Source organism: Rhea americana, unplaced genomic scaffold (genome assembly GCF_003343005.1).
Source record: "Rhea americana isolate MKP2758 unplaced genomic scaffold, rheAme1 scaffold_264, whole genome shotgun sequence".
In the NCBI taxonomy this organism is placed as follows: domain Eukaryota; kingdom Metazoa; phylum Chordata; class Aves; order Rheiformes; family Rheidae; genus Rhea; species Rhea americana.
The window spans coordinates 238,710-255,723 of NW_028186384.1; the positions used below are offsets into that span (position 1 = coordinate 238,710).

A 17,014-nucleotide genomic window follows, 5' to 3' on the forward strand; every position below is an offset into this window, starting at 1 on the left:
TCTCTCACTCCCTCGTCCCCTCTCTCCTCCTGCCTCTCCCTAGCACCTTATTCCACAACCAACCATTCCTGGAAGACGATGGAGAAACAGTGAGGCCCAGCAAAGCACAGCACTAACTGTGAGCAATACCCCGGACATTACAGACTGCTGTTCCTATAGGGGCTGGGGAGGAAACTCATGTCCCAGCTATTGGCTGCTCCAACCTCTCCTTTCTCCAAGATACTCAGAAAGGACTAAACAGCTCCAGCAAGGCAGCAATCTCTGTGCACAGGTTTATAGAGCCCACAGCTTTGACAGAGAGTCAACTCTCCGGTTTTACGTTCTTATGGGCATGACGAACGTATCAAGAGGAGGAAGGYGAGGGTACTCACACAGAGCTTTTCAAGGCACAGGGAGGTCGACAAGGGTGATGGGTGCTCTGCAGAGGAGGCAAGGTAGATAGGCTTGTAACTTCTGGCACAGGGAAACAGTGGCTCTGCCAGCTTGTCCCTCTTCATCACACAGGCCAGGTAGTGCATGCGCTTCAGCTCATAAAGCACCAGGGCTGAAACACAAGGCAGWGATAACCAAACAGAAGGCATGGAGGAGGGAGGACAAGGATAACCGTGGGAGAAGTGTGCTCACRGAGCCTGGTTAGAGCTCGGCAGCTCATGCTGCATCATGCAACTTTTATAACTGCCAGTAACAAATAATAACAATAAATATTAATAACCTCCACGGGCTACCTGCTTAGCCTTCAGCTAACATCAGCGTTCAGCCTGGCTGACAGAAACTCAGCTAAGATACTGCGCAGCGTCTTTCTTCCACGCAAGTGCTGCCGAGTGCCAAGGAGGCACAGCAAATTCACCTGTGCGTCCAGCAACAGGAGGTGCCATAACTGACATGCCGGCAAGGTGACAGAGGCATCAGCAGCTCGGGCCTCCGCACSACCATCTGCTTGCGCTGCTCCAGCGTGCTTGACTTGTGGGGGCCAGCAGAGTCCAAGGAGCACTGCAAAGCTGCTTGACTGCACTGAGAGCCTCCTCGCTAGGTCCTTCTTCCTCCAACACATCTGATATCACCTCTCCTACTTCTGCTGCCTTGACTCCTGCTGAACAGCATTTACGGACAACGGCTGCATTGCCCTAGTCTAACTGACCACGGTGATTTGACCCAGCACAATCGCTGGGCGAACAAGCTTGCTGCCACCCAGAGACACAGCTCCTGACACATGCACGCTCTGCCCAAGCTGCGAACAGCAGAGTACCAGGGATGCAGCGCATTTCCTCAGCTGTTCACAGCTATCCATTTTTTGCATACATTTTGCAGTGCCACCTCTGCCTACATCTCCCACACATCTACAACAAAGGCCACTGGACAGATGAGTTGACTATATACAGTATATCACAGACGGAAAAAATGACACCTGGTAACTAATGTTCGCAACAGTTTCAGTTTGTCTGCAGCCCAGTTGCTTGAAGGCTGCTGTAGTCCACAGTAAACAGACATGAGCGTTCCCCAGCTCCACTAGCAGCCCCATGCTTCCCTTGCATCACCACCACCTGTTCGCATTGCAGACCCAAGGCACGTGTGAGCCCTAAGCAGGGGCTGAGCCCTTTCCCACAAGATCCTGCTCAGACAGAGCCTCTTCGAAGAGCTCACATCCATGGAAGAGGAAGAATTGCCATCTGCCATTGACCATAGCAAGAAGCAGGACCTGAGGCACACCAGCTGGGCTCGGCTGCCATCCAGGGTAGGGGGAGGAGGGCAAATGTCATGAAGAGTTTCCAGGAGCATCATGAAGAAGACATTTCCTTTCCAGGAGCAGAAGAAGCAGAAGACCTCACACTGCTGCTCTCTCTCCCCACAAGGCAAATCCAAGAAGCTTTAGAAGGGTTGTTCCTTGCAATGCTGAGGAAACACCTTGGTCAGAGGCAACCTGTGTCCAGGTAGGGCCACCAGCAACTACTGCTAGGTTGCCCATGGCACACATCCTTGTCTATATGGAGAGACACTCAGGTGGCAGTGACATCAGATCCGACTATTTCATCAGCAGTCACAGCAGGATGTAGTGACCATTCCAGATCTCATCTTATAACTTTCGTTCCAGTGGAACAGCCCTTACTAAAGGCAAGGGTCCACTTGCCTGCAAGGCTGTGCTATCTCAGGCCATAAAGAACATTTTCAAAGTTGATTTTTACATCAGGCTTCTATGGCAAACATTGATGTCAGACTGTATTTGGCCGTTTCCTTACATGAATGGCATGCCAAGGCACCCGTGAGGAACCAGGGTGACCAGGGCATGGCAAATGCCCAGGGGTGCTCCCGATGCCTGTCAGCAGCCCCTTGTCAAGAGCATGAAACAGCACGAAGAAAGCCGCTGCCTTATTTCAGTAGTCGTTAAGTGCGTCGTCTTTCTGATATTCCTGGCAGACATGTAAGCGGCACCAATAGTCATGACGAGGCCTTTGGAGCGTTATTCTAAATCTAATTAGTTATTTAAAAAACACTGTTTATACAAACAACCTTACAGTTCAACATTAAACATCATTTAGCCTATTAATTAAACGTACTTAATAAATTCCTTCAGAAACGTTGGCATTCACAGAAAACGCTATTCTCCAGAGGGCAAGAGCATCACTTTATTCTTCAGCAGTTTGAAGTCTGAACGAGACAGCGCTGGCTGCGGAACAGCGAGAGCGCTCTGCTGTCTCCGTCCTCTGATCTGCCGTCTCGGCCCTGCCCAGTAGCTCATTAGGAAGGATTGCCGAGATGCCCATCTTCTGCTGCTCTTCAGTCTGCTTCCACCAGCGTCCAGCTGCCTGAGGGTTGCAGCCAACTTATTTAAAATGGTCCAAGCACCCACAGCATAGGAAAGCTCCAGATCCAGGAAAGGGGAATTTTCTGCTCTGCTCAAAATGGAAGCATAGAAAATCAGGCCATGCCTCAGAGATCAGAAGACTGAATTTATCATTTATTATTTATAAATAATTTATTCATCCAAATTTACGACAGCTTCTCTCGCAGGCCTCTGTGCCTGCCTTCAACACACGACATCCTCACTCTGCAGACATGCCCAGCTCTGGGGTGAAGGAGTACTCTCAGTTTTGTGTCACGGCGCAGCAGCTCAGATTTGTACCAGTTTAGTACTTGCCTGTAGAGAGGAGATGTGCAGAGATTTGTGGGACAAACACCTTCAAAAAACGGACACTGGAGAAGCTCCACACAACCCTTTGAGACCTGTTTCTCAACCGGCTATACTGCCCGACCACTGCTTGGGTAGAAAGCCTCTCCACAACCTCAGCCATGTGGAACAGCTTTCCTTCTCTCATCAGCCCTCCATCATTCCAAACTCAGCTGGAGACACCTCTCTGCTTGCCTATACCCATTGCCTTCTCCTGCTCCTTGCTGCATTTCACCACATTTGGCATATAAAACCAAGTCTTTTTTTTTTTTTTTCCTCTCACATGTAACCAATCATTTCTATCAGCCTCTATTTTCTAGGTGATGCTTCGGTCCTGACTTACCTGGGAGGCTGTCTGGGTTTGGAGTATTTTTATTTTCCCCTCCAACAAAGGGATATTTCTCCAAGCATGAAGAGGTGCCAATGGGCTACAAACACTTTCTGGACAATTTGGGCTCTTGAAAGAAAATGCACATCATACTACTCAGGGTCTTAAGAACCCTAATGTCCTGATATATTTGGGCCTACAAATAGCCAGAGATTTAATTGGCATAATCCAGTGTCTATGGAAACAGAGCTTTTTGTACTTCCCAAGTTTCCGCTGTTCTCTCGTATCAAAAAAATCACCTCCTTCCACCCTTCAGGTATTTACTTCCCTGCTTCCAGACCTACAAAGAGAGTTAATTAAGAGGAGGAAAAAAACATATGCAAAATTCAGGCTCAATATTCTAAAAATACATACCACCCTGCATGCTGATGTATCACGTACACAACTCCCCCACCAGCACACACGCTTCCTCCACACACATCCGCACTCACCGCACCACCTGCCCCGACATCTGCAGCCTCACGCCAGCTCTACCGCACATGCACACACACAGACATGCTCGTGCACACTGTGCATGGCCACGATACGCTTGCCCACCACCGCCTGGGGCACAGCAGTGAGGATGTCTAGTCTGCCATTGGAGTCTCTCCCCTGCATGACCTTGAACTTTCTCGTAGCTCCTGTTTGAGAAAATCACCCATTTTACTGCCCCTCGCTTTCCTTTTCCTCCCTGCTGCCTCTCTCCAGACCTCTGTATTGCCATACTGATTCAGCAGAGGCCTAGCACTACCACAAAGCATTTATATGCCAACTGTATTTACATGGTAGCTACTTGATGCTGCTCCTGTTCCTCCCAGAGGGGTGACGGTCTCAAAGTGTTCATCTCAGGCCACTGACCTTCTGCCATGCCCTTACTCTGCTTGCCTCCGTGAGTATTTTTCTCAAGGCTGGTCCAGCTTTGGTAGAACATTTTATACTACTAAATCTGACATCCTCTGAAAGAGCTAGACAGCAAGACAGGGAGAAAAATACAGAATCCATCTACCCACATGGATGCCAGGCCCTCTTTCTAAAAGCAGGCATACTCCCAGCCAAGTCAGCTACCACACATCAGTAGAGCATTCGGCTTGAAAAAGCACTATTTAACATTTATCACTTGCCACCAGCAAGCGTAGGCAGATTAAATGCAAAAGCCCCAACACTGACCTCTGCCTCAGTCCAAGAGAGAGGAGTCCAACAGCTCTCTTGCAACACCAGCGCAGCTTGCTGAGCCCCCATGCCCAAACGCTTGCATTCTGCCCATCCCCACTAACATCCTTCCTGCTGGGTCCATCCCAGCGCAGAGATTTCTTTTGTGAACTGTTGCCTCTCCYGAGACAGGGAAACCTACTGGTTCAGTAGCGCTGCAGGAGTCACCCTGCAACCAGCTCAAAAACTGCCTGTGAAAGTGGGCAAAGGATCTCTCCTAATAGCCCTATCGATCCGTGAGAAACAGTGAGCTGCGAAGTTTATGAAAAATGCATTTCCTCACTCCTCTACAGTACGTGTGGCTGAGGTGACAGCTTTTATTCAAAGACAACCCATGGGCATCACTCACAGCAGGCAACCAAATGCAACAAAGGCAGCAAACAAAGCTAACCACATTCTAGCTATTCAGCATTGCAAAAAAAAGGCAGCCGTCATTCATGATGATTAACGTGGAATTGCAGGGTACGGGATTAGTTGTACAGGGCAGCTGGATGGACGCCCAGTTCAGGACCTCCCTTTCAAGTAGGTTGYGCTCTCTCACGCTTCCAGTTTTGTTGCAAGATCCAAGTCAAAAAGCTGGAGGGCCACACTGATCTGCTTCACGAGCCAAACTCATCCAGAAGCTGCCCCATCGGCCACTTGCAGCAAAATCTGCATGAAGCCATAAAAAGATGATCTCAAACTCTCACTTGAAGCGGTTTAACAAGCTGTCTGGAGATTAGAGTCAGTTACTCCAAAGCAGGTTTGCTCAGGACTGTTGCTGGCTTTCCACCCTGTGGGAGTCTGGGCAGATCACTCACCTCTCTGGGGCTCAGTTTCGCTGGTTGTAACATAGGTACCACATTTATCAACAAGATTATCACCAGYCTTCTTCCACTAAGGTCTGCTGCAATATTATCATGCTTAGATAAAAGGTATTATCAAATTTAACTTATTTTTTCCCTAGTTCCACTAGGTTTTAATGTGATACCAGAGGATGCTTTTCATAACCTAATGAAAAAACACCTCGGACAGCTATGAACCACAGAGAAAACGGAGAGGCTATCAGTACAACCAAGATAAAACAGACTCTCATGATGATTTCCATTCTTTTACCTAAGCATTTCATTCCAAGATTAAAGATTGAGACATGTTGCTCAAGCACAAGGGCCTCCACAACCTGAAACAAGAGTAGGAGAACAGCTAGCCAGCAGCAGACAGCATTCATTTAGCATTTTTTTTTCCTAAGGAAATTTAAAATAGCAAAGAGCTCCAAAGACTGCAAATGCAGAACTTAAACACACAGGCACAGGAAGCTAAAAGAGAACATGATTTTCCCCTCTCCTGTCATCTGCCACGTCTACATTACAGAAATGGGTTTTTGCCATTCTGCTTGTGACATGCTTACAGACAGACTGGCAGAAGTCTCTCYTTGTGTGTTCATCTCCACATAGCATCTTGATCCTAGCTGCATCTAGCAGACTGGCATTCATTCTTAGTTGGTCCTTGGGCACTATTTTAAGATTAATATCAGAGAAGATGACAGGAAATTGCCTGCATGCAAAGCACCATCAACTGCATAGAGTTCACAACTGAAAAAAAATGTATTTCTCCTCTACTCCCTTCTCAGATGGAGCTATTTTAAGTGGTACTTGTAGCAATATATAGAAAAAACAATTCAAAAAGTGACAGTGCGGTGTCCCTTTAATTACAGAGATCACTGCATCACAGCTATAACACAGCCTAATTTTGTCTTGGAAAACGTTTGAAACATTAGCCACTAACTACAAAATGGCTCTGGCCAAGCACACTCACTGGACACTGCATGTCTGCTTGGTCAGGGGTTGATGCAGGCCAAAGTCCTCAAGCATATGAGAAGGTTTTACAGATTCCTCTGAAGGCCCAACTCTTGCATTTTTAGATGACCCTGATCATCTGCATGGGCAGTGACTTTCCTGGTGTAATCCCACCTTTTGCCTTTTCAGCCTCCACTAACCAGAGCTTTGATCTACCAAGCGACTCCAGGTTCAGAGGCCTTCTCTTCTTTTACCACTTAGACCACTGAAGGATGAGTTTGAGTTCCTGAGATCTCTGCTTCAGACAGGCACGCTTTGATGTCCCACGGAGAGCCAGTCTCTGTGACTCTTCTGGTCTCTTCAAACAAAGGTAGAACTATGGCTTGTGAACTGTGAAAAAGAGCATTTTCCTTGGAGAAGAAAAGCCACACTAGCGCTCATCTCCACCTTGTCAGCGCAGAACAGACGGTACTGATGCTTCAAAGAGCTTCTCAATCTTAAATCCTTATGACATAGTGACAAATTAGGGAATGTGYCTCACGAATTCCAGCAGAGGTTATGAAATGACATTTCAGTGAATGTCTTACCAGTCATGAGATCCTCTGCATGTTGTCAGAGCTGCATCAGCCCCCTCATCTGCACTCAAGAGCAGCTAACCCTGGACAGCTCCACTCAAAAAGGAAGACTGAGCTGACTACATTGTCACAGCCAGTTTAACTGCAAATTCAGGACACAGCCAGGTGTGCAGCATGAAGGGTCCACGCAAAGACATCCTGTGCAGAAAAAGCCGCCCAAGGGTACTCCAGTCAAAGTCCAAAGGATGCTTACAAGTGAAAACTGAGGCAAGAAATTGCTTTAATGGGGTCACAAGATCCAAGCTCACGCTCCTGGTGGTTCTGTTTCTGATTATTTCTAGCTCCCTGAAGCACGGGAACTGCACCCACGAGAGGGTGCTGCCTGGGAAGGACAAGCCAAATGGTTTGCACCCAACAAACAGGAGACACCATGCAGCAGCTTGCTCCAAAAAGAACAGTGGTGCATATCCAGCCAGAGGGGGCTGGACTGGAGCTGCATCAGGCAGATAAGATCTTTGACAAAAGCATCCATACTGGTGAGGAAGCAACTTGGGAGTTTCAGGCCAGGTGCTGGTGGAAACACTACCAATGAAAATRGTCAGTGATCCACCAATCCTGTGCAAATCCTTTAGGTAGTGAGTCTAGAAAGGATAATATTTGCACTTAAAGGAGCTGATAAGTTTACAAGCTAAACCTAGACTAAGGGCTTCAGAGGCCCAGCAATTCCATTTTTAAAAAAGTAGTAGTATCTTGCAGAGAGCTTGGAAAACCAGTTCTCCATTGGCCAAGGACTGAGAATCTCCCCAGGAGGAACACAGACAGCCACTTCTCCAAACTCTTTAACTATTATTAAAAAGAAAGGGGGGAGGGGGAAGAGAAAAGGGGGAAGAAGCAGGAAGGAAATGAAGGAAAAGAAAAATAAGTTTCTAACTCAAAGAAGACTAATTCTTTTGAGACTAAAATAAGTTTCTAACTCAAACCTTCTAAGCAGTAGGAATGCTCCAAGACCACAGCTCTCTTACCTGAACCTGTGACTGCTCACAGCACTTCAGATTACTGTCCCTGGGGTTCAACTAGATGAAGTCAACTTAGCTTCATCAGGTTAGCAAAAGCAAGAACCCAAAAACTAGACAGAGGGAGGAGGAAAGCAGAGGGTAATCAGCAGCAACTCTTTTTCCTCTGTGATTTTCTTTCTAGAGACAACAGCTGTGTTTCTATCTTCAGCATCCTTTCATCCAGAAAAGACCCATTGTTTCTCCTCCTGAGCCTCAATCAACAACAGGAGACCCAGTCACATAAAAGAAGCGACATATGTTAGGCAGTGGGAAGCAGCAGCCAAAGGATACAGTGAGTTTTTCTCTGTTTCTTGGCCTTTGCTCTATGGCTAGTCGCTTGTATGACAACGCTGAATCCTCCTTGTCTGCTGTAAGGGCTAACGGTAGATTTTTAGGCACTTACTCCCTTTAAGCTTTAACGAAAGAGGGATCTGCAGCACCATCAGTTCTACTCTGAAACATGAGAATATCCTGATGAACTGTCTCTGCACCCTGGTGGTGCCATAAATCCCATCTCCCCGTATGATATGATGGGAGAAAAGTCCATAACATGCCTGCTAGAAGGATACACTTATGCTATAGGGGCTTCTCCCATGAAGACTACAGATTTCAACTGTCCTCTCCTGCAAGCAGATTTTATCACATGAAGGATAAAATATTCTGCAGAGCTTTTAGAACAGCTGAATTGCCAAATACAACTGTTAAATGAATCAAGGTTGTCTCAATGACAGCCCCCATGCCGACTTTCAGTGCCTACAGCTATCACATGCCAAGAAAAGTTTTGGTGAGGCCCTAATCCAGGGAACAATTAAGGAAGTGAGATATCTCAGTGCATCCACAAAAACCACACAGGGATACAGTTATTCACCTATAGAAGAGTTTGCAACCTCAGGGTCTGACTGTACATTTTTTCAAGGGCAAAAACTCCAACATTTATGTACTAAATATTATGTTAATGCCACTGAATAATAAAAATAATAATTGTAGTGGCTTCCAGTGTCCAAACTTTTCAGTCTATCCTAAAGTTAAAAAAGCAAAAAACAAAAAAACAAACAAAAAAARAAAAAGGAAAGAAAGAAAAAAAAGAAAAATTTAAGGAAAGAGCACTTCCACAAAAAGTCCTGAACTGGCTTTTAGTTCCTGTACAAAATGCAGCCATACAATGAACTACTTCCCTTGTTGTTATATCTAGCTTCTGTTTCATGATAGCAGCAAGGCATTGCAGGCAAAGCACTTCAGGAGGATTGCTGCACTGCTCAGTTAGTTAAGTAGACCTGACCTTCAGCCTCCTGCCTCATCACAGTGCCTGAGGTGTGCTGTAACTGCCCGGAAATGTGCTGCCTGCTGGTGCCTTATTCTTTAATTGYAGGGTTAGGAGAAGTTGTTCAGCCAGTCTCAGCATATGGTCRGCTCCGCATACCTAAACGCTTTCGAACAGCTCTGAAAGAGCCAGCATACTCGGGTGCACCACCAGTCCATGTGCGTGGCTGGGAGATGCTCTCTCACAAACATATTTCCAGAGCAGATAAACTCTCCTTTTAATCAAGGAATCAGTTCTGTTTTAGTGCAGATTTACTGAGGGTCTTCTTTTTYTCTCTCTCTCTCTCTCTTAGAAGCAACAATAGATGGACAGAAAAAAAACAGAGAAGAAATTAATGAACATTGTAATTATTCCCAAAGTTGCAAATAGGAGTGATTGTTCACCCTGAGACAAGTCTGGAAAAACAAGATTAAAATGCTTAGGGGAAATATTCTTGAAACTGCAGGTAATAGAACAGATAAAAACATATTTACAGTATCTCACAGGGGACATGTACTTTTTAGGTAACAGCTATAATTCTGCTGTGAAAAATAATATTCTTCCATCCTTCACTGCAGAGTTAAAAGGCTGCCCTAAAAAAAACAACAGAACAAAGTGTCTTCAATGGCAATTGAGTCTGGTTCTAGAAACGCAGTCTCTCCTCTCCTGCCCTGCACACCAAAGTGCAACAAAAAACAGAGGCAGCATCTGCAGGAACACTCAGCACATGRGCAACATTAATAATCTATGCAAATAGTACAATTCAACAAACAGCAAAAGGGGGGGTGGGCTGAAACAACACTCCTCCTGCTGAGGCTTTYTAAGAGGAGGACAGTGGCCTTGCCCTCCCCAACTTCCCTGGCGCCCGCAAAGCCAAGGCTGCCCGCTAACAGACTGTGCTTGAAGTACTCACCAGCAGAAACAATTTGTCATGTGTCAGATCAAATAAACTCTTAAGAGACCACTGTACTCCCTTAAGCAGACGGCTGCCAAACTCCAAAGAAAAAAAATCCAAGAAACCTAGCTGGCCGGCGTTAAACCCAAGCATACAAAGACCAGAACACTTTTCATTTTTAAAACCTATCAGTACGACACAATCTATTCCTATGCAGCACCTTCCATGCAAGGCAGCCATCAACAATATCCATTATTAAGAAGAACAAGGGGTTTTAATTACCACTCTTGGCTGAAATTCCATAGTCCAGAAACTTCACATTCTTTATCTAGCAACAATGCATCTCACTCATCCTAGGGAGGCATTAAGAAAGCTGATGTTTGTAAAAGAGCATTGAAGATATAAAGTGGTGCCTAGTTGCAATGGATTGTCATCTCTTCACTGCATCTCTTCTTCAGCTTGGCTCCTTTTAACTAAAGGAGCAAAATTCGATAAAGAATTGTACACCCTGTCCTCTGAACACTGCTAGGCCAGGAACTACCTTATGAGATATTTTGATCATAAGCTCTTTGCAGGAGGGTCATTCTTGCGTTGTATGTTTGTACGCAGGTTATCACCACAGGGACTCTTTCACTGGGGTCTTGGAGCACTGGCACCAAACAGATCCAGCAAACAAGCAACACCACTTCATTCGAGCAAGTGTTCCTCCCATTCTAGATGGCCTTGCATTCTCCCTCACTTCATCATCTCTCTTCCACCCTCCTCACTCACTCAGATTTTCTTACCAGTCAGGATTTGGTTTCCTCCCTCCCATCTTTACACACGCTCTCTGCAGCCATAGCACAGGGTCTAGTAAGCCACGCCAACACCCTGACGAGGTGGTGGCAACAYGTTCCCTACCAAGACGCTGAACACAAACTCCAGCATGGCACTTGAGACAAATTTCTGCCAGAAGTGCTGAACAGCACAGCAATTACAAAGCCAAAATCTGGACCTGAAACCTTTTCTGGGGCTTTGTGCAAAAGCAGGGATTTCAGCTCCACCTTACTGGCCAAAAGTTAACTTTGAAAGTGCAATTCTGCCTACTTGACCACTCAGACAGGGTCAACATCATATTTGTTCTTCCTTTATATCATCAGCATAGTGAGCTGCTAAGCAAACGTTGTGTTCCATAAAAGAAGGCAGGCATTTGATTTAAGGAGGCGCTGCCCACCAAGTCAACATGAGCCCAACTCTACCAGCACCACCGGGGCAGCAACCCTCCCCCGCCCCAGGCAGCTTAGGAAAGCCCAAGGTTCCTTCATCAGTATTGCATTTACCAACTTCTTGAGCAAAATAAACCAAATAAATAAATAAATGAGAATTAATTTCTCATTTAATTTCTCCATAAATAAATGAGACTGCATTACTAGTATGAACATCACGAGGGAAAAAAATAACAAGCAGAGTAAGAATATACTATAGCTTGAAAGAGCTAAACTAAAAATGAATTAACTAAAAATGAATTATTGATAAAAATAAAAGAAACACTGTACTAGAACCCTTTTTTGGTTCATTCCTGAGCATTATCAGAGCTTCCCATGCCCAGTTCTCCTGTGATTTCAGTATTTGTGTTGAAGCTCCTTGCAAGTCCCCCGCTTCCTGTGTGGTCCCACAGGATTTTCTGCAAATTCCTGCTACGATATTATGTGCCCATTTTGGAAACTGCTTCAGTAAGCAGCAGCAGCAGCAGCACTGGTGCAAATAACCCTAGCACAGAAATCTAACCCTGTCCAGAAAGGTCCCAGCAGCACCTAGGTTTAAAGTGGCAGGGAGAGCCTCACCCATTAAAGCACAGGCCTTGGACTCCCGAGCACTGGCTCTGCCACTAGCCAAGTTGCTTCATCTCTTTGCTATCATGCTGGGTGGGAGAATGAGTCCCTAAAAAAGCTCTGAGTACATCTGCATAATTTAATCATGCTGCCCAGCACTCAACTTCAGTAAACACCTTCTCCACCAAGATAGGTCAAATGTATTTTCCACTGCCAGCCCTCAGAGGAAAGCCTCTGTTTCACAGAGCAAAGGGGGTGCATCTCTTTCATGTTTGATTTTTTGACGCATAAAAAAATCTGAAAATCCAAGGAGACTATCAACCACATCCCCTTCACTCACATACTGACCCCTCCTGACGATCTCCTTCTCCTTCCACCCAAGACATTTGAAGGGCTCCTCTTCACAAGAGTAATATCGAGACTTCCCAAGCGAACTGCATTCATGCAGGCATCTACTAGTTCTACTCTTCCCTGCTACTATTTGCCTGCATTTCCCTGGATCCTGGAAAGATGGAGTACCTTTAAAGACTGTCATCTCGTTTGCTACGTTCCAGTCGTAGGTACCAAAGAAGTTAAGTGAGAGTTTATGCTGCCATTCCCAATCCAGCTACTTCATCCTGGAGTTCACCCAGAACCCAGCACAGTGCTTCCCATAAGTCTTTCAGTCATTTCTGCACCAACTCGAACTTGGTTCTCCCAACTGCCCCTTTCAGCTTTTTTAAACAAGGTTTGTCATTGTTCCTTCATTCCCCTTTTTGTCCAACATGGTATCACGGTATTTTAATCATGGTATTTAGCCATCATGGGTATTTTAATCTTCCCAGCTCCTGCAGGAAGCCCCTCCTTTCAGTTGATACCACACTGGCAGAAGTCCACTGTTACCTGAATGCACACAGAGCTGAAAATTCACAAGCTCCCCTTTTAAAACTTCAGCCAAACTTCTCAGGATCTCAGGACCAACATGTCCTTCCAGACCTTGGAAGCAGTATCAGAAGCCAGCAGAGACCAAACACTTACCTGCTCAGGCAAAGATCAGACTTCAGCACTTGTTGGTCATCACAGAARACAAATCCCTCAGCCAAGGACTCATCTGTCACCTCCAGATGTTCCAGTAGTCACAGCCCTTCAAATGATATTAGCAATCTCTGACCAGGGGTAACCCCAAAAACCTCTCTTTCTGTASAAGATGAATAATGGCCCCAGAAAAGTTTGTCTGCAAAAGACTTGAGGTTCTTGGATGCTTAGAGGCTTTATAAATCTACAAAGGGTTAGATTATTTCAAAGTGACAGTGAACTGCAGAAAGATAAGAGATCTAAAGGAAGGATGAGAGAAGTAGGAAACACTGCCTCAAGTCACCAAAAAGCAGCTGCCTGCCCCAAAACCCAGCACGGCCTTGAAGAGCACTACATAAAAACAAGCGAGAAAAGGAAAGAAACCCTCCAGCAAAGAACAAGGAAAGAACAAGAGGGAAGGCACAGGGCCATTCCCCTTGGTATTGGTAGCACCTGCACAAACCTCAGCAGCAATTTTTTTTCAGATTTTATTTAAAGAGCAACTGATGCCTCATGACAAGTTATATTTAGACACAGTTGTGTCTGTACAAGATTTCTCCCCAGCCCCAGAGACTGGCATCAAGCACAGGACACCATCTCACCATCCTTACTTGGACAGGATTGCTGTTTCCTATCTCAGCCAGTGCACAGAACACGATCAGCAGGTACATGTACCAAAAGAACTGTAAAGTACTCCTTGCAAAACACACAGCGTTACCATAACACAGGAGGTGTTAGACTGAGTCCCCGTGGAGGAGGAGGTAACAGACACAAGTCTCTACCACTTACAGTGATGCTTTACAAGCATTTACAGCCACAAAAACCCAAGTCAAAAGCCAGTTCCTCTCAGATCTTTCTCAGACCTTACACAATCCAACTTCGACCAAAACTATGACCTGCTCTAGATCAGCCAGTCACTACCCAGAGCGAGTGCCACCGGAGGATATGGTACAGCTATCACTCACATCCAGCCACCACGCTTCCCCAGCCCCGATGTACAGGGATCCATTTGCAGCCAGGTTAAGCAGGCAAAGCTTTGGAGATAAATCCAGAATGAGGTTCAAACTTGCATCTCTCARCGGTGCACCAAAGGCTCTACCCATTGTTTACCACTCCTTTGTAAGGCTTCAGAAGTCTTTTACAGCTGCTAACCAATTTATTATCTACATTTTTTTAATTTTTTTTCAGATCTCTGACTAATATGTATTTCAAAGAGAAATCAAATAGTCATAGAACTAAAGAACTCCAGGGCATCCACACTGATTTCCTCAACAAATTCTGATTATGCTTTTGAACAATGGAGAATCTTCCAAACAGAGAGAGAACAAAAACAACGCTAACTACCAGAAAACAAACTTCAACTCAAAGATAGCTCCAGACAGCAATCTCACTCTGCGCCTGAAGTGATGCTCTGCGAACACTCAAACAGAGGAACTCATTTACAACATTCAGCAAAGAATTCCTTTAGCCTTATAAAACTTAGCTTTGTAGAAATCCCACCTTTGGGAGTACCATTACGATTTCCAGCAGCCTCCCACCAAGCATCTCTGCACAAGTTTTGTACTTATCTACCCCAAGCTTGTTGGAAGAAAAGGGAAGATACCAGCCACTCGTTTATTCCTAATTTAGGTGCAACAACATGGAATACAACATTACTTTTACTTCCCTGCAACCTACTTACGTGAGGGATAGCATACACCAAATCAAGCCACCAGAGACAGGTATGTCCAACCACACAGCCTTCCCACTGAAGAAGGAAGCAGGGTACCTCATAACCAGTTCTTCAGTTCTGTAACCTTCGCAGGAATCTCTCTCCATGAGCTGCAATCCATTAAGCAACACGACAGCATTCAAAACCTTGCACCTCTGAAGCCCAGAGTTTCAAGTAGAATCTAATTCTTACAAGGCTGCCCCTGGAAATTTCACATAGTGTAATAGACTATTTTGTGGGCAAGGAGAGATCAAGAAAATTAATTAAGTTAGAATAAGAAATAACCTCCCTAAAAGTGAGTAATGATACTAAAGCAGCTATCATGAACTGGCCAAACACATTTTAAGGGCTATCCATTTTCACTTTTACATTGCCTTGGAAAAGAAAATGGAGCGAATTTGTTCTGTATGCATATTGCCTGCTACTTGTTATTGTCTATCTGTTGAAGCTTACTTGAGAGACAAAATTTAATTAAAACCCACAGTACTGCATAGGCTGCCTTTGAAATATGCCTGCATTAGCAGATCATTACAGTAAATGAAATAYAGCTTCATATCATATTTTTCAAACAATCTCCTAAAACATTTACAAATTAAATAATACTCTCACAGAGAGAAATTAAGAGACATAGTATTTAGCAAGGGCAGAGAGATGTTTACAGACATGGAGCCAGCAAGGCAGAGAGGTGCGGGAAAACTGTTCTAGACAAAGTCATTGTCAAGAAGGTTCTCCTACCAAAAACTATGGGAAGAAACAGTACGCCAGTGCCAGACAAGCAAAAAGAGAAGCATCCCCAAATCCCAAAGGAGGTCAAAGTGAGTACAAAGAGGGTTTGGTGTGCACTGGCACAGGCTGTTGAGGCCTGGGAAGTGCCTGTGCTTCCCTGCACACATGAAAATCCAACACTAGAGTCACAGGGAGCAGGAAGTCAGAGAGGTAAGAGAACGATGATAACGTAAGCAGCAGAATGAGGAGGATTAGTTCCTCCAGCGCTATTTAAGTGCTTCCCATGTAGTCATAAGAATGACTGATATGCACACAAACAGCATGCACAGACCAACTAGAGAACAGGTGTAATTCGAGACAGTGAAAATGCAGTGCAAGGTAGCTTAACAAACAGACCTGTACACAAAAACACTCTTCCATCCATCAAAGGCAGCATCTCTGAAAACTCCTCAGAGAACTGGAACTGGTCAGCATGTAAAAATCACTGAGAGGGAGAGGGGAGAGAGAGACAGAGGAAGTCAGTGCAACTATGTAACCTTAGTGTCCTACAGAAACCAGGCCTGAGCGGCATCAATCAGCCATAGGCAAGGGAATGCTTGCAACAGATTCAGAGAGGTGAAAAATACAGTGCTCTCAGACTAAGAAAAAGGATGCTGAAAGGTGCTCTTGCGGCAGCATGAGAAATACACTATCAATATTTACACAGAGTAGAAAAGCAAGGGGAGCTTTGGTTTCTCAGGGTAAGTAAAAGCAGAAACGGGTTAACAGTGATTCAGACTGGGTCACAGCAGCAACACCCAACGCTGAGCCAAGCAAAGGAGCATGTTCAAAAGCAAGTGAATATTACATGAGCCTTACAGTTCAGGCTTGAAGAGATCCAAGATCTGTCTTCTCCTTAATAGCACCTGGGGTGATGCCAAGCATTCCTCGACAAATTATTTACTCACTCAGAGATCATTCTCCCTAAACAAGGGTAGCCCATTACAGTGTCCTTCTTCGCACATGTCTGGAAAAAGCTGTGCCCTGCTGTTCCTAAGGCCCTATCTCCATGGTGATAAACTGGCTCACAGTCAGAGGGAGCCTACAGAGATATCAACTTGTTCAAGAAGGCAAATCTTCCCACATAAAAGCCTGAAGAAGACAGCAGAGCTCTCACCAGCATTAACCCAGGAAAAAGGCAGGCTGCATGCACTGAGAAAGTACATGTAATGGCAGACAGGGCTTTCACAAGAAAAAGAACATGCCAGCCAGGAGCGTGGGCCTGAAATGAAGAAGACTACTTTGTGAGGGCACCTCTAGATCCATCTCACAGGGAGAAGATAGAAGATTCACAGCTGCTGCCTATGCCAATGATCAGCAACCAACACCTGAATT

The 17,014-nt window shown here is 45.3% G+C and overlaps 1 protein-coding gene across 6 annotated transcripts in view; it reads right to left on the reverse strand.

Moving 5' to 3' along the window:
* The window catches only part of SIL1 (SIL1 nucleotide exchange factor), a 113,877-nt gene that overhangs the window by 89,116 nt on the left and 7,747 nt on the right, over positions 1-17,014 (reverse strand). Inside the window, exons 1-2 of one of the 6 annotated variants that reach the window (XM_085307776.1) lie at positions 13,168-13,570; positions 372-544 (exon numbers count right to left, since the gene is read on the reverse strand). The exons of 2 other annotated variants lie outside the window; for them this stretch is intronic. Coding sequence is in view for 1 of the 4 variants with exons in the window: in XM_085307779.1 (XP_085163905.1) it covers positions 12,670-12,685 (16 nt within the window). In the remaining 3 variants the exon portion in view is untranslated. Of the gene's footprint in view, positions 1-371; positions 545-12,669; positions 12,821-13,167; positions 13,571-17,014 lie in introns of those variants that run through there. 3 more of the 6 variants (XM_085307775.1, XM_085307778.1, XM_085307779.1) reach the window with 3 other exon arrangements.